Raw genomic sequence first — 17,200 nt, forward strand, 5'->3', positions numbered from 1 at the left:
GAGGGACACGTTCCCTCTCCCTAAAACGATCCACCAAAAAATCCAGCGCCGTCTTGCGACGGGGCCCAAACTGTGTCTCCAACACACCCCCCCTTCCTCCCCTTAGCTTCAGCAACACTCAATTGGATAGAACCATGGGAGAAGCAGTAGCAACGTTTACTACACCATGGGAGAAATAAAATATCATCTAAAACGCAAAAAGAAACAAAAGTAGTGTACACGCCTCGCCCGTGACGTGGCTTGGATTACCCTTTCTTAGATACCGGAAATCGCATCCAAACACAAGAAAATAAAAAAGTCGAGACGGAAGGCAGCAATCATGGGTGATGCGTCACTAGCGACGATTAGTAGTCAGAGAGACAAAAAGGAGGAAGGACAGCGTATAGAGGGGATGGGATGGGTGGTAGTCATAGGCTGCAAGAAGCCAAACCGCCATTTCGTCAGAGCAAATGAGTCATTCAACTGCTTTGACACAATTGTGCTCACCATCGTGTAGAAAAGTTTTTCCTCTTGTCATGCATGCTCGCGTGCGTGTGTGTGCTTGTGTGTGGACTAAAACTAGACCTTTAACCAAAACAGACAATTATATAGCAAACAAAAAAAAAGAAAATAAAAACGGATCTGAAATTCAGAACACGAAAAAAAAGCTTGCGATTAGCGTCGTTGGTGCATTAGATAGAAATGAAATGCAAAGAAATCAGAAGAAAGAGAGACAGAATTAGGCTATTTTTGCCAAACGAAACGAGCAAAACACTTTGAAATTGAGGAACAACCACAATGCAAGAAATAACAAATGGAAAAATGCAGAGGAGCACACAGTGCCTCTTTTTCATTGACACCGTACAAGGATGTATCTATCGCTGCCGAATTGCTGAATGATGTCTTCCACGAAGAAATTAAAAACCGTGATTTTTTTGTACAACATTATCAGCTATCCAGCAAACGATATGTTCCAACCTGGGTTGCCGGTAGCAAAGGCAACGAGGCTATCAATTGTTGATTCCTGGTAATTTTGCAGATCATCCGACGGCCAAAAGCCGCTCCAAGATTGCATCTCGGTATTTTTCGGCATCCCAAAGTGGGACATCAGATCCGTCGAATATGACTCTTGGTTAGTGCCGCCAGTCGCTACGAGCGGTGACTCGATTATGTAGGCAAAGTGCTTCTCCACTTCCAGCGCCTCATTCTCATCAACATTGTCGTCCGGTACATTTGCCTCTGGAGATTGCCCAGCACCGTAGCGCTGGACACTTTCAGCCCAAATTCGTGACATTTCATTGCACAACATTTGCATAGGCCGCCAGTAGTTCTTCATTTCCAATAATAAACGTAGGTCAATTTCGAGGTTATGACGCGCGGTAGAGGCAACTAGGTTATCCGAACCAAATGCCGCTTCCGTCTGAACACAGAAGGCGGTATAGACGCCGTAGGCAATAAAAGGAGACGTAAGAATAACATTGTGTTTACGGCAATCGTCAACGATCATGGAGATGGCGTTGGCACAGCGAAGACATATTTCTTTCGCAGCCTTGTAAAGACGTGCGGCAGCAACGTTAGAGCGTTGGGGGCCATTCGACTGGGATATTGTGGCGTTGGCACTTTGCAAGCTTGCAAACGACAGCGTGCTTTCACTGCGACTGATGGGGGACTTGGCTTCTCGTGTTGAGGCGGGTTCGTAGATTGTGCGGAATACCCACATAAGAACGTAGTGGTATGCCAGGTGCAAGAACGCGTACTGCGCTCCCTGTTGGATAGATATGTGATTCTCGAGGCCGACGACAGAGTACTTCAGACGCTGTGGAAGACCGGAAGCCCAGTCGAGGATGGCCTCGTTGAGTTTATTAAAGTCCGAGCTTTTGTGCCAGAAGGGATAAGGATCACGTTTGCGTCCTCCCTGTTGCAGATACTTAACTGCACGGCCCCAAAGGGCGATTATTTTGACAGTGTACGCAGCGACACCCATGTTTTCAGTGGTGTCAGCCGGAATTACAATGCTGGGTACTCCTTCCAGAATGCGGCCATCAAGTGTCTGTGTGACACCGGCGATTTGCTTGGTGAAAAGGAGCTCATGCACCGGAAGCTGAATATTAATATCGTTTTCGTCAAGAAACTGTAACCGCTCTGCCGAAGACGAGTACCGATCCATCAAAAAACAAGCCCAAAACGTCCGTCTCCGAAGCTCGCGTTCGAGGAAGGAAATTCGTGGACCCGCGTCCACATTATCTAAATCAAGAGGGTTACTTCCTTGTTCACAGTTTAATTGCAGGGCAGCGGCCATCCGTAGAGCCATGCCGCCGTACATCCAGCTTTTGCCCATGTCGCCTGTGCCAGAATCGTGAAGAGATAGTAGCAGAAGCGCCGATACCAGCGACAAATCCGGTCGGTCAAGGCTATCGAGCGCAAGGCGACGAGCCTCACGAGCAAACTGCTCGCCCGCCATGTACGGGGGTGAGTAGCGAACCTGCATGTGCGAGGAAAACCGTGCCGAAACGGCACAGATTGCATATACGAGGACAAGCGGCAGCGTATTATTGCTTAGTGACTCCATGAAGTTAGGACGGTGGAACAAGTTGTATGTCTGTCCATGGCAGCAGTGGAAAAACACCTCAGCGAGATGCCGCCGAAGCTCCATAGGAGGCAGCTCGGAGACGGGTGTAGATGTGATTAGACGAGGAATGGATGGAGTTGTCTGGACAATTGGCGAGGAAAGAGTACCGGGCGTCGTGACCGTGGGGGCCAAGGGCCCGATGGAAGGCTGTTTGGAAGACTCATTTGGAGGGGGGCCGATGGAAAAGACGGGAGATGAGTTGACAAAGGGGGCCTGGACAATGTTGCAGACTTGTTGCGGTTGCGAAGAGGACACGGCAGGCAAGGTGGTAGAAGGAGTAAAGGCAGGAAGCCCATTATTAAAAGGCGTCGTAAAGGGTCCAGCTCCATTCGCAACCGACAACGGCGGAATCACAGCTGGTGCTGTCCCTGCTGACGCAGCGGCAAGTGTAACACTGTTAGGGGCAGGGTTGTCAATTGAGCCACTGCTTCTGTTCGAGGCGAAAAGATTGCCGCCGTTGCCGACGCTAGCAGGTGCATTTGACACGGAAAGAGCGGCCATCATATTGCTGTCGGGCGACACAAGCGAGTTTTTACGATACATAGCAAATTCAGACGAGAGCAACGAAGAAGCCGCACCTGAAGGAATGGGAGACGGGGCGGCGGGCAGGACGGACTGCACGTTAGGCAGTGAAGAGCCAATGTTGGCAGAGTTGGGACCGGCAGACCCAGGAAGACTGGGAAGCGACACTGAAGCAGAGGATGACCGTCGTTCAAGGGCGAGAGGGTGCGTTTGAGGATCAGAACCCGATCCCGGTCCACCCGGAGTAATTGCTGTAGGAGAACGAGAGTCATCTATACCTAGCCGAGCAGTAGCTGTCACCATTGCTTGGTGCAGTCCCGACCGTGAATTTGCTCCGGCAGCAAGCGGGCCAGCTCCTCCGACGACAATGGGCGAAGGAATTGCAGAACCACCCATATGGTTCGAAGCCGTTTGCTGCTGGTGATTTAATTGCAATTGCTGGTGATGGTGCAGCTCCTCATGCCGACTGTGGGACCGTTTGTTTGCAGACACTTTGTACTCACACACGGTGTTGTGTTTTAAACATTGGGCACAAGACGGCCGTTCACCCGAACATTTGATTTTTTTCTTGCGGCATGATTGACATGCAAGTGGCAGACGTTTCCTGTCCTTGCCTGCTTTTGTTTTTTCGTGAGCCCAACTGGGAAGCGGAGACGCACTTTTTGCCGGTGCTTTCGAATTCTGAGCTGCTCGGGAAATGAGAGCACTTGTGCTGGAGGATGCAGCGGTGTCTCGGTATTCGGACAGGGAACCCGTAGGAGGGGACACCGTTGGCGAGGATGAGGATGCGCCGTTGAAGGAGGCGGCCAGTTCACTTTGATGATTCATGCCGACACTCTGTTGACAACTCTGCGCGGCGATTCACTCACGAAACACCGGCCAAGTGTGAGGGACAATAGCTGTGACGTGGATTCTGGGAACGGAGGGGAATGCTGTGAAAAAGAAACGGTCTTTGTAGCAGGGTCGACGTGGCTACTTTTTGGTGTTGAAAATGATGTAACCACCCTGGTCGATAATAAGCGAACCTTATGTGAAATTAAGCGAGTTTTTTGCCGCAATGCTTTAAGGGGTGGAAAAACGGATACGGATGATTGGATGGTTTTCGTAAAGGGGATTGGATCAAGGGTACCAAGGGGCTAAATCGAGATGCGTATATAGCAGTGTCCCGCAGTCTTAAAATCAGAGCGGGCCGAGATGAGCGTTTTAATGCAGAGGTTAGTAACGCAAAAGAAAAAGCAGTCCATCAGTTAGGCATCTGCGGAAAAATACTGTGCGACTAGAAAAGATTGCGGCGATCTCAAAACACTATTCCGGATACCCATAGAACATAGTCTCTATCCTTTAAAGGGCGAAACTTTCAGCCAATGAACAGCCAGCTAGTGACCTTCTTCCGACTCGCTTAAAATGCCCCGCCGTATCCCTGATTTTAGAGTCGCCGTTCCGTCGCAGGCACTACACTATATGTCCAAAAAAAACTTTAAATCACGAAATAGCACGCTGCGACAATTAAGAGGAGTAAAGAGAAACAAAGCCTTAGGGCTTGTTGTGTTGGTTTCTCCATAAGTTCCGCGCGACGAATGGAAGGGAGTAACGGATGCAGTAAACTACGCTTTGTTATATTATTTTCGTGTGTGTGTCATTTCGTGTAAGAAAGGGCGGGAAGGGAGGCAGAGGGTGCGTAAATGAATGTTTAGAAAAATGGGTGGTAAAGAGGGATGTGAGTGAGACAACGCATGAGTCTTTATGGGAACAAACGCAGGGAATGGATAGGGGATACTGCTGGAGCAAGAGGGAAAGGAAACAGTCGGACGGCAGGTGGAGGTTCAGCCAAGACCGACAGTAGACATAAACCGCTGCCGGAAGTCGTTGAATGTCAGTGTTTCAATCCCATTGGGCTCCTTCAGAGGAAATTTTTGAACATCGTGAAGTAAAACAAACCGTCGGTACTGCTCGTAATGCTTTTGCTGGTAAAACAGAAGCGAGTTTAGGAGCGTCTCGCTTTCATCCTCCGACTCAATTACCTCCCAGTCTTGCAGCATCATGATTGTCGAACTGCCAGCTTCTTCCATAAGACGGTTGTAGGTAGCAATGCAGTCGTTCAGTTTCTTTGAAGGCTCATTGGGAAAGTACTTCTCAAAGCATGAGCGTAGCATAGTAATATATCCCACCGGCAAAACAAACCGCCAAGAGGTAATCTTGAGCTGGATGAAAGGAAGCACTGACTTGATGATGTCCGGCTTTTTAATGAACGCGATTGGAGTGACGCTGAGAATGCCGCCCCGAGGAAAGATGGGCAGGAGTCGCTGCACATATTCGTGCAGCACCCTTTTTCCAACGCTTTCAGGCGCACCGAGCTCAAGACTAGGTCGGCTGACACGCTTTTTGCTGATGGTGTCAACACCGAACAAATAAAAACGACAGACTTGACGCTTCGCCAATGTCAGAAATGGAAGTTCATTGATGTTGGTTTTGAGGCTAGTGTGCACCAATATCAAGTTCACAGAAGACATGCTTTTTTCGTTCAATTCCTTTTTCATAACGAATTGTACCTTTGCCGAGCGCAACATGTCAACGACCTCCAGTGTTTCTGGCCCGTCATCCGCATACACAATAACTTTTCCGGGTTGAAAGGCTCCAGCACGGACATAGTCCATGTTGCTTAGCTGCAGCAGATATGTCAAGTACGGGAAGCTTTTGTTGTATATGCGTGTAGCTCTCGAATTTTTAGAGGCCCAATTGCGAAGCATAGGCGCGAATGGCTCAAGCAAAACGATCCAAAAGGGGCTCTTGATGCCACTGGAACACTTATACATGTTCATGAGTGGCTCATTGTCAGAGGTGAAGAATAGCAAGCTAAATTCCTTCTCTAAAACAATGCCAGCACCCTTACTTCGAACAAGAATATTACGGAAATGATTCATGTCCACATCGTTACGAACATACAAGTTTCCCTGCATGATATCCTTCACACAATCACCAAACAATTCCAGATGCGACGTGGAAATAAAACGCACCACGTCGATCTGCCGCTTGGTAATTAAGCTTTGAAGAATTGGCTTGTTTTCTTCCTCCTCTTTCAGTTTGGAAAGATCTAATTCAAGCTCGCCGGTAAACGAAAGCGACTTGCCAGAACGAAGAACAAATCGCCAGTAATCGGGAATGTGAACCACCTTTGCCGACGAAGCCGGCGAAGAGACATCCTCAGAAAACAAGTGTTCCAAGTCATCGTTTTCGTCGTCAGAGAGTGGTGCAACCGGCGGTACAACAGAATCGGGTTCCGAATCGTCGGGCTTGCTCTCAGAATCAGTAGCACCTAAACCCTGAGAAGAATTTACAGCGGTCCAACTACTTCCAACAATCATTGGTTTGATAGGCTTTTTACGAGAAGACTTCTTAGCAGAGGTCTTCTTCGATTTTTTGTTTTTTCCATCGGTTTCCTTGTCCGTGCTCTTACTGGATTTCGGTTTTTCCTTCTCTGAGCTCTTGGGAGATTTTGGTTTGTCCTTGTCTGGGCTTTTAGAAGTTTTCGTTTTGTCCTTAGCATCTTTACTCCCAGTCTCAAGATGCTCGTCAGAAGATGATTTTTTAGTGTCAAACAAACTTAACGGAGAATCGTCGAAATCAACAGATTTGGTTTTTTCAACAGTGCTAATTTCTTCTTCTTCTTCTTTTTTACTGTCCTCGTTTTTCTTCAGTGGAGCCTCGGAAAATGAGACAGACAAGCGTTCTTTAGGCAGACGACTAGACTTTGTCGCCGCAGTTTTGAGAATGGACTTGTGAGTAGATCGCGGCTGAACAAGTTCTTCCTCTTCCGGAACTGTGTCATTACCTGCGAGTGATCGTTCGTAAAGACTATCCTGGCTTGGCGCTACACGCCATTGAGGATGGCCTTTTTCACAAGCAAGCAAGGCATGATCAGCAGTATCGAATTTTACATAGGCTACATTTTTGGAAGCCTGTTTCGACAGAGGACTTGATAGGGAAACTGACATATCTTTTGTTATGAAAGCAAAATACTCACGAAAATCAGATTCGGATGTTTCCATAGGAAACCCAGTAATAACGACGGTTCGAGAAACGCTAGCTGGTTCATGCTTTTTAAACTTAATTTGTGATAAGTTTGTCAAACCATCAACGAAAAGCGACGCAGCATCAGGAGCCTTTCCGTCCGCTACACTACTTTCGTCTTGCACGAGGGTTTGTTTTGCTTTCGTTTTCTTTCGGGGAGGTATAGGCTTGACCTTCGCGGGTTTTGCAGATCGTGTTTTCGCTGTCTGTGGCCGGAAGAGAGTTTCGGTGACATCCAGCATATCTGTGTCGAGCAAAGGAGGCAGTTCGGAAGAGATGGAAGAATTACCGCTTTCCATGGACGTGTCAGCGGCACTGCGTTTGTCATTCTTTTGAAACGAAGGCAATTCTTCATTATCACTATTGTCGCTGTCCGGTACATTAATCGTTTCGGGCTTTGCTTTCGCCCGGTGGGATTTCCGAGGAACAGCGATTGCTTCTTCCTCTCCATCCTCTCCATCCTCTTCATCTTCATCATCTATAATAATTCGCTTCTTTTTCGTTGAAGTTGTTGTTGTAGATTTGGAAGAAGCAGTCTTCTTTGTTCTCGTCTTTTTTGTACTTGTCGGACTTGCTGCTGCTGCTGCTGCTGCTTTTTTCCGTTTCGTTGACTGTCTTGATGTGACAGCAGTACTCCGTTTTGTTTGCCGTTTTGATTTTTCCCGCTCAGCTTGAACTAGAAGACGCAACCGACGACGCTCCTTCTCCTTTTTTTGTTCTTCTAACTCGCGTTCTTCTTTCCGTCGTTCATTTCCTTCTGAATCATACGGTTTGATTAAATTGCGAGAAATGAGTTCTTTCCGTTTTTTCCAATCCTTCAAGGCTAGATCGGCACCCACTAGGTTGGCTTCTGGCTCCCAAGTGTTGTCGTACCATTCATAGCCGGCCCACTTAATATAGTACAGGGTGTTTCCGTTTTCATCTGTTTTCTCGTCCAGGATATGCTCAACCTCGTAGACATCGGAATCATACTCATCATCACTTGAGTCCATCTTTAGTGGGCTACACAAAAATCGTTAAGCAAGTAGTTTAAGAACGTGTATCGATTGTCGGTTGTGTATAATTAGGTACAGTAGATTCTTCAAGAGTATTATTTGAAGACAAGTATTCGTTGCAGACACCAAAAATGAGTTGTAATGCTCCAAAAAGTTGCACAGTGAACTTTTGTTCACTATTAGTATATGTTTTCAAACAAAGAGTGACCAAAACAGTAAATATTCCTGCTCAATTGTTTTTTATTATACACAATTTGGACAGAAACAAAACAAGAGAGATAACAAGACTAATAACGTTTTTTCTCCTTCGTAAGCTGTAAGTTCACGCAGTCTCTCCCAACCGGCATTCGTTGATATATGGGCTTGCAGGTTCTGTGCAGAATTGCAAAAAAGAAGTGACAATTCCTGTAAGAATTCCAACGTCGGTCTAGTAACAGTTTATAGAAACAAGACACTTGTCCATTAATGGACAAAATACACGCGGGACTGTTCTCCCTGTAAAAATAAACTATTTACAGTGAACCAGGGCGTGTGTGGTTTGGCGTTGTAAATTTGGTGGAGACGGACTTGGGCTACTAGAAGGGTAGTTTAACGTCCTTAGGAGCATCCACTAACGGCGGTCGACCAGGGCTGCGTATGGGTCACCTCCAAGAGTGAACAGCGGTGATCTGCGATTGTTTGTCTAACGGAACAGTTCGTGTTGGGCGAGCTGGCTGACTGCGGTGGCTACGAGGGATGTTTTGTGACACAGACGCGAACTGGTGTTTTACAATGATCTGCATGTAAATGAAATCAATAACCTTAAGCTGTATAGGCTTATCTAAAGTTAGCGAGAAAGATTACGTACATTAACGAGCTAAACGAGTAGCGCGCAAAACTCGTGCCATGCTCGGTGTACTCGTCACCACCAGGCAACAAGCTTAGAGAAGCCCGCCTAGTGTTCCAACCCAAACTTACCCACAACATAACACCTACTTGGATTGTTACTCAAGTTCTACGTGACATTTGCCTAAATTAATATCCTCTGGTGGTATGGTTGACGTCTGCTTTTAGCATTGAAACTAACTTGTTGCGTTCTGTTCAGAAATCGCGATTTTTTAAAGGAACGAAATGAGTCAAGAAGACGAATATGATTACCTCTTTAAGACAGTGCTTATCGGAGACAGTGGTGTCGGAAAGTCAAACCTGTTAATGCGTTTTACTCGTAACGAGTTTAATATCGAGAGCAAGAGTACTATTGGCGTGGAATTTGCTACGAGAAATATTGTTCTTGACAACAAGAAGATCAAGGCCCAGATTTGGGACACGGCCGGTCAAGAACGCTACAGAGCCATCACTTCAGCTTACTACCGAGGTGCTGTCGGTGCGTTGATCGTGTATGATATCACAAAGCAATCTTCCTTCGACAATGTTGGCCGTTGGTTGAAGGAGCTTCGCGATCACGCAGACTCCAACATTGTGATTATGCTTGTTGGTAACAAGACTGATTTGCTCCACCTTCGCGCTGTCTCAACGGAAGAAGCACAAGCTTTTGCCGGTATGTGTGACAGACAAAAGTCCATGCGTGCGGTTTTGATACTGACAAGAGTAGCTGAAAATAACCTTTCCTTCATTGAGACCTCTGCCATGGATGCTAGCAACGTTGAGGAGGCATTCCAAACTGTGTTGACAGGTATGACTAAAGAGGGAATGCGGTGGAGCTTCTTTGAGGGCGGGAAACCTCAATAAAGTGCCTTCGGCATGTGCTTTGACGCCTGAGGTTCTTGCTTTCAAAGTGGCATCCTCCGGTTTCCGGTCCTTGAATATCGCCATGAGCTAACTATCGATTACAGAGATCTTCCGCATCGTTTCAAACAGAGCAATGGAGGGCGGAGACGAGGGTGCTCATCCTTCGGCTGGACAAACGCTTAACATCGCTCCTACCATTGGTGACTCTGGAAAAAGCAAGTCTTCTGGCCAATGCTGTTAGTAGCAGAAACGAATAATCATTGTCACGTAATTTCTTTCGGAAAGAAAGAAGCGTTGTCCTCTTAAACGGAGCTCATATGCATATTTTTTTACCCATGACAGACAGAGTCCTCAGCTTCAGGCTAGTTCTCGTTTTTCTTTCTTCTTCATTCTTTATGAGATAACATTCTCGCCTTCGTTTTATCGTTCTACATTACACGCTTGCAACCATTTGCTAACTGAAAACTTTTTTGCGCTTCGTACACACATGCCTCTGGGAGTTTCGGCGTGCGTCGCCTCTTTTAATATTATGTGTTTTTGAGTTGTCCCCAAGAAAGTTATTACATAACACACAGTGGATCTTTCACTATCTAAATGGGGAATTCAAAACCGCTAGCCCAGCTGCCAATTTCAGATTTGAGACGTTGGATTTCGGGGTATTGAGAGCCATCGCCGAGGAACTGCTTGAAGTCACTCAGTTTGTTCTTTCCGGTTTTCTTAGCATCCGCGTTAATTTGCTTGGTCAGAGCAACGGCTTGGTCAATATAGTCAACAACGCGTTCAAAATCTTGCTCATTGAAGCCGCGGGTTGTGCAAGCGGGTGTACCGAGACGAAGTCCGTGAGGAATGAGGGCAGACTTGTCGCCGGGAACGGTGTTCTTGTTGGCAGAGATATTAATCAATTCTAGCACACGCTCCACACGAGCGCCATCAATGCCCTTGCTGGTCAAGTTAACCAAGACAAGATGTGTGTCGGTGCCGCCAGAAACGAGTTCGTAATTGCGTGCAAGGAACGCTCTCTCGAGGGCCTTTGCGTTGCGCAGCACGCTTTCTTGATAAGCACGGAACTCGGGTGTCTTTGCTTGACCGAGGGCGACAGCCAAAGCCGAGATAGTATGGTTGTGAGGACCACCTTGATGACCGGGAAAGACGGAGAAATTAATTTTATCTTCCAAGTCGTACATGACAGCGTTGCCCTTCTTGTCGTGCTTGCGGACACCACGACGGTAGAAGATCATGGCACCACGAGGACCACGAAGCGACTTGTGTGTAGTAGTCGTCACGATATCAGAGTATTCGAATGGAGAAGGAATTACACCAGCAGCAACCAAACCGGAAATATGTGCCATATCGGACATAAGGTAAGCGTTGACACTGTCGGCGATCTTTCTCATACGCTCGTAGTCGATCAGACGAGCGTAGGCACTGGCACCGGCCACGATAACCTTGGGGCGGAACAACTGCACGTCTTGCTCCAGCGTGTCGTAGTCGATGATGCCGGTGCTTGGGTTCACGCGGTAAGGCATGGTCGTGAAGTATGTAGAGACTGCAGAAATAGCCTTTTGAGGAGTGGAGAATCCATGAGACAAGTGACCTCCGTGAGGCAAGTCAAGACCCATAAGACGCTCGTGGGGTTTCAACACGGCTTGGTACACTTGGAGATTGGCGGGAGAGCCAGAATGGGGTTGCACATTGACGCCCCATTGTTCTGGGTCCAAACGGTAGGCCTCGAGTGCTCTCTTTTGGCACAAACGCTCGCCCTGGTCAATGAACTCGTTTCCGCCATAGTAACGAGCACCGGGATAACCCTCTGAGTACTTGTTTTGCATAATACTTCCAAGGGCATCCATGACAGCACGAGAAGTGAAGTTCTCAGAAGCGATAAGAGCGATGGATTGTTTTTGGCGGGCTTCCTCTGACTTGAGAATGCGAGACATTTCTGGATCACATTCCTCCAAAGGAGCTTGAATCATCTATAGGCGTCAGCAGACATAATCAACAAAGTTGCAGAAACGGAGGAACCGAAGAACTGAAGAACTGAGGAACGAAAAAAAAATTTTAAAAAATTAAAATAAAATAAAAAAACATTGAAAATCGACTGAAACAAAACGAGCTCAAGTTGGTCTTCGTTCTCCACTTTTCCTGTGATTTCTCCTCGCTCAAACTGCTGTACGTACCCGTTTTTGGCCCGCCGTGAGCGAGTAAAAACGAAGAGCTCCCAGCGACGGTTTCGCCGTTCTTCCTAACAATACACGCAGCAAAGACATCTGTGTACTTTTCTCAGCCAAACGGCATGCTGGAACTGACTCGACTTTTTATTGTGGTGTAGTGTTTTCCTTGGACTGTGTTTTTCGACGAGTCGTCTGAATGGGCGCGGTAGCGACCGTAGGCGATGAGGGATGAGCGACAAGTGGCCTGTCTGTAGCGCTGCAGCGAGCAGAGCAGCGAATGAATTGGACGATTAGAACAGGCGAGTGAAGTGCACGAATGAAGCAAAAGAAGAATAAAGTTTTTCTCCAAGAAGAGTTTGTTGCAGGACTGGGGCGGGAGCAAAGATGAGTGGGTATGGAGTGAATGGATTAAATTGATATTGTAATTTTTTTTTATTTTTTTATTTTTTTGGTATATTTATTAAATTAAAATGAAATTCCATGAAAATGAAAATGAAAATAAAAAAATAAAAAAATTCTTCAACATTTTTTTTTAAACAGCATAAAACAAATTCACACAAAAAAAACCAAAAAGCCTCATTTTTATAACAAAAAATTAGATTAAAATCCCTCTTTTTTTCTTTTTCTTTTTTCTTTTTCTTTTCTTTTTTTTTCTTCTTTACCCCATTCCCCCACTCACCCCACATTCCCCATACCCCGCCTCCCTACTAAACTCACTACTACCACGTCGTTCCCTGCTGGAGATCACCTTCTGCTGCATTCCCACTACGACCTTAACCCACGCCCCCACATCCGCCACACCTCTTCCTCTCTTTAGCCCACTCCTGCGGCTACTGCCTTGGTCCATGTCGTCGAAAAACACACAAACGCGCTACTCTCGGGCACTCTCCAAGGTTCTGCGGCACACGGCCCGTTCCTGTGGTCTTAAGCTGACCGAGGAGGGCTACGCCAGAGTGGATGACCTCTTGAAGCTGCCCCAGTTCAAAGGCCTCACAGTCGACGTGCTGCAGCAGATTGTCGCTGACAACGACAAGCAGAGATTCGCATTGAGCACCATCAACGACGAACTGCATATTCGCGCAAACCAGGGTCACTCGCTTACTACTGTCCACGTGGACATGCCCCGCATCACCGACCCCGCCGAGATTCCCCGCGTCGTCCATGGCACGTTCGCTAAATTCTGGCCCGCCATTTACGCGAACGGGCTTAGCCGAATGAAGCGACAACACATCCATTGTGCCAAAGGCCTCTTCGGTGAACCCGGAGTTGTTTCGGGCATCCGCAAGTCATGTGACGTGTTTATCTTCATCGATGCTGCACGTGCAATGGCCGATGGAGTCGTTTTCTACCGCTCTGAGAACGGCGTCATTCTCACCGAAGGCATCGACGGCGTTTTGCCAAGAAAGTTCTTTCTGCGAGTCGAAAACAAGAACGGTGACGTTTTGTACGATGCGTCCCGTCCGACGTGCTCTTCGTGTGTCTGCGACGCGTCCTCGGACGCGTCGCGTAAAGTCGTAAATGCAAAACGCGACGCGATCGACGACGCGTCGGGTCCTTCCGACGTGTGGTCGGATGACGAGCGTGCTGTTTCGACACAGGAATTTCAGCGGCTGCGCGAGCAACGATCAAACATCGGCTACGGTGAAGGCGTGGTCCGCGGGAAAATCGAAATTGCACAAAAGGCCTTTGACGAAGGCTACGTCTTAGGCTCGCACGCCGGCTGGAAACGTGGTGTTGAACTGGGGAAGCTGGAGGCGCTGCAATACCTTCGTCACTACCCCCACCAAGCCGGTGATGCGCATCCGCAAGCCCCACGGGATGCTTCACCAACTCAAAATTGCCGCTCCAATGAGCTCGATTCCGCCCCGCTTGACCAGCAGCTCGCTCAGCTCCGGATTTCCTCCGAGTTTCCCCGATATGTCGATGCAGAACGCGAAAAATTAGCTGCCATCGTCAGGAGAGACTGAGTAGTCGAGTAGTGTTACATGTACTTTTAAGTTATTTCCCTGCATCCTTGACGTAATCCCCACCATCTGCCGCCAGCCGAAGCTGTCGTCTTCGTGTCAGCTGTGTCGCTCACCTGCTTCCCTGTCCACCACCCCGCACACGAACCCCTTGCCTGTTGGAATCTGCTCTTTTAGCGTTTTTTTGATCGCCCATGTCGCAACGTGTTGGGGTCTTGCTCTAGACGCGCCCGGCGGTCTTCCCCACACCTCCCCACTTTACTCCGCATCTTGGCTACCTATGACGTAGTCGCCCTCCTTCTTGGCTTCCTCACCCCTGCAACCCTTGACATCTTTCGCGGTGTCGTCATCGTTTTCATCGACGCGCTAGCGTTCCGCTACCTCGATTCAGCGATCGCTGCAGTCGATCTAGTTCGTCGAACGTGCTCGCTCGCCCAATCGTTTCCCGGGTACTGCCCCGCATCCTGAGGTTCGCGGCTTTGTTTCACCCCCCTCTTTTTTTTGTCCCTTCCTACGTCATACCTCTCCTTCGCCAATGCCCGTATTTCTCCGCACGCGATTATTGCGTGACATCATTGCAGCTGCGACCAATCGTCTGGCTGCTCTGCGTCTCGCTTTTCGCCAATCAGCACCCACTGCTTCTAGTGTATGACGTGGTGCTCGTGGGTGCTCGGTACCCCACATGTGGAGAAGCGGCTGTACCGACATTTTCTTATGCTTACACTTTGGCTCCTCCTGCTGCTTTCATCCGTTTCTTTACCACTCTCCAGGAATTGAATTGCAGCGAGAAAACGTCCTTTCGCTAGGATTTACACGAAATTTGTGTATTTTTTGTTATTTACTGTTATATTTAGGGTAGTTCCCTTTTTTTCGCGGTCGAAACTACCTTTTTTTAACGTTTGTCCCTTTTTAACGAATTCCCTCCTCCCTAAGACGAGTCTATCCATCAGCTCGACGAATTCAGGTGTGTCAACGCTTGCTCTCCTTCATTGCCTGTGTTGCAACGACTATACGTTTCGTGTGCGTTCACTGTCCAACACAGCTTCCCTGGTTTCCCATACATACTGCACGTTGCTGCGACAGACGGAGTCAACAGATTGCGCCAGGCACCGTAAATCAAACGATTCTGCTGCTACTGCCGTGAATTTGACTGATCTAGTTAGTCCGTCCGTGTTTTCACACACACTACTTTTCGTACGTTTGCTCGTCTGACCCAAACGTACTTGCTTAATACGCACACAATTGCTACTACCGTTACTATGAAGACGTACGAGTGCCCTATTTGCAAGCGGATCTTCCATCGTCACGAACACCAGACCCGACACATACGATCGCACACAGGAGAACGTCCGTTTGCGTGCTCGTACCCTAGTTGCACAAAACGTTTCACCCGTCGAGATGAGCTTATCCGGCACACACGGACTCATCTCCGCAAAGCGTTCCAAGTCGCACCCTCCGAGGGTACGGTAGACAACAGCAAAACGGAAAAAGAGTCTAGTCCAAAAGCCGCCCATACTGCTGCTGCTGCTGCTGCTGCTGCTAACGCCACGTCTGAGAGTCCAGACGGAACGGCAGAGACGAAGCCTGTGCCGTCCACCCGCGAATCCTGCACGTCAGCTGCCATTGCTGCTATGAACGCTGCATACGCAAAGTCAACACAGTCGTCCATTTGGGCGGCAGAGTCGGCGGTGGCTGAGATGCAGCTTCTAACGCAAGTCTGCAAGCGTTCTCGAGCACGGCGTAAATCAACGTCCGTCCTTCTCACACCCATCAATCGCATTTTCCCACCGCGGGCCTCCATCCATGAACCAGCCGATTACAGCTCGGTCATTCTTCCTCCTCCGCGGAATATGCTAAACGAACTGACGTGGAAATCGCAGTTGCCGATCGCACAACCTTTCTCAGCCGCACCATTAACGAATCCCTCGCCTTTGGATGGCGCAGGTGGTCTTGGTAGCGGTCGCTTAAACGAGATGCGTCGTAACAACGAACAAGACTTTTGGCAAGGCCAGCAGCTTGTCACCTCTTCGCCTCCAAAAGCAATTGCAGATCAGTCAGCGAATGTCAACTCGTCGGCCCCCCGAGAGGTCTCTATGAACAACGGGGCCTTGCAACAACCAACAACCTATGGCATTCCCATGACTGCGCTGTGTTGCCCTCAACAACCGACACAACTGTTAGTGCAAAGTTCCAATAATTCTTTAATTGAGCAACAGCAACAACAGAGACAAGGCTACACAAGCCCGACTTCTTCGTCTACCGTAGCGAGTTCGGCACCCCCAAGCTCGTCAAGTGACACAGTCCAGTATGCACAGACGATTTACGGTGGAGCACTGCCGTATGGGGCATCCTCTCAAATGCTAGCTGATGGGCAAAAGATTTTCTACATTACGACGGTAGCGGCTGACGGGACATTGTCTACGTCCGCAGTAGCTGGAACTACTTCATCACCGCCTTTGCCGACAATGGAGCCGGCACCGTCAGCTTTGCGAACAATGCTTCCAGAAATGAAGGGGCCGTCTGCGACTGTTCCGAATTCTGGTGGAGCAAATGTTTACGCATTGCCATCCTGGTCTCAAACTGTGTCCAATGGAACAAATACTTCGCCCACTACCACTACTACTTTCTATTCATTCTCCGCACCCCCGTCTGCCTCTGTCCCTGCAAATACGCCCGCTTCATACGCTACTACCACAACTGCCAACAATACTCTTCCTCTCGTTCCCCTCAACGCCGCCGGAGCTTCAAACGGCTTCCTCAATCATGTCCCCACAACATACTCCAGCCTTGGTGGAGAACATGAGCAGAATGTGATGTCAAAAGCAACACAATTATTGCCATTGAAGAGCCATTTTTCTGCGGAATCATCGACCTGATAACGTCTCTCACGACGTTGCACAGGTCTTCCTTATTCCTGAAAAAAATTCTGTTCTGTTCTATTGTGCTCTGTTTAGTTTTCAGTTATACAACATTTCCAAATCGTTCATTCTTCGTTGTGGACAGGACTCTCAGAAGTGCATTGGCTTTCTCTTTTTCCCGCTCCTGATCTTTTTTCCAATCGTTGTCTGTTTGTTTGTTTACCTTTCCCATTTCTTCACCCATACGCTTGCTCTCGCTTGTTCTCTAATTTCTTCCGTCCATTGA

At 48.2% G+C, this 17,200-nt stretch overlaps 6 protein-coding genes across 6 annotated transcripts; 3 read left to right on the forward strand and 3 right to left on the reverse strand.

Moving 5' to 3' along the window:
* Positions 1-86: 86 nt before the first annotated feature.
* Positions 87-4,044, reverse strand: SJAG_03918 (transcription factor). Its single transcript, XM_002175004.2, has one exon. The coding sequence runs from the start codon at positions 3,956-3,958 to the stop codon at positions 932-934; it is 3,027 nt and encodes a 1,008-aa protein (XP_002175040.1). The 5' UTR covers positions 3,959-4,044; the 3' UTR covers positions 87-931.
* Positions 4,045-4,605: 561 nt separating this feature from the next.
* SJAG_03916 (chromodomain protein Chp1) lies at positions 4,606-8,963 on the reverse strand. The gene has a single exon (XM_002175003.2). It carries the CDS (start codon positions 8,188-8,190, stop codon positions 4,954-4,956), a length of 3,237 nt encoding a protein of 1,078 aa, XP_002175039.1. The 5' UTR covers positions 8,191-8,963; the 3' UTR covers positions 4,606-4,953.
* Positions 8,964-9,280: 317 nt separating this feature from the next.
* Positions 9,281-12,264, reverse strand: SJAG_03914 (serine hydroxymethyltransferase Shm2). The gene is made up of 2 exons (XM_002175001.2): positions 12,099-12,264; positions 9,281-11,894 (listed from the first exon to the last, which is right to left on the reverse strand). The coding sequence occupies exons 1-2, from the start codon at positions 12,186-12,188 to the stop codon at positions 10,512-10,514; spliced, it is 1,473 nt and encodes a 490-aa protein (XP_002175037.2). The 5' UTR covers positions 12,189-12,264; the 3' UTR covers positions 9,281-10,511.
* Positions 9,304-10,162, forward strand: SJAG_03915 (GTPase Ypt3; the record flags this gene model as incomplete). The annotated part of the gene is made up of 3 exons (XM_002175002.1): positions 9,304-9,730; positions 9,785-9,865; positions 10,026-10,162. 3 exons carry the CDS (start codon positions 9,304-9,306, stop codon positions 10,160-10,162), a joined length of 645 nt encoding a protein of 214 aa, XP_002175038.1.
* A 565-nt stretch (positions 12,265-12,829) lies between the features above and the next one.
* SJAG_03913 (tRNA 2'-phosphotransferase Tpt1) lies at positions 12,830-14,202 on the forward strand. Its single transcript, XM_002175000.2, has one exon. It carries the CDS (start codon positions 12,938-12,940, stop codon positions 14,057-14,059), a length of 1,122 nt encoding a protein of 373 aa, XP_002175036.1. The 5' UTR covers positions 12,830-12,937; the 3' UTR covers positions 14,060-14,202.
* A 25-nt stretch (positions 14,203-14,227) lies between these two features.
* Positions 14,228-16,932, forward strand: SJAG_03911 (transcription factor Rsv1; the record flags this gene model as incomplete). The annotated part of the gene is made up of 2 exons (XM_002174999.2): positions 14,228-14,702; positions 15,220-16,932. The coding sequence occupies exons 1-2, from the start codon at positions 14,592-14,594 to the stop codon at positions 16,930-16,932; spliced, it is 1,824 nt and encodes a 607-aa protein (XP_002175035.1). The 5' UTR covers positions 14,228-14,591.
* Positions 16,933-17,200: the final 268 nt, after the last annotated feature.

This window comes from Schizosaccharomyces japonicus (assembly GCF_000149845.2).
Source record: "Schizosaccharomyces japonicus yFS275 unplaced genomic scaffold supercont5.2, whole genome shotgun sequence".
Taxonomy (NCBI): Eukaryota; Fungi; Ascomycota; class Schizosaccharomycetes; order Schizosaccharomycetales; family Schizosaccharomycetaceae; genus Schizosaccharomyces; species Schizosaccharomyces japonicus.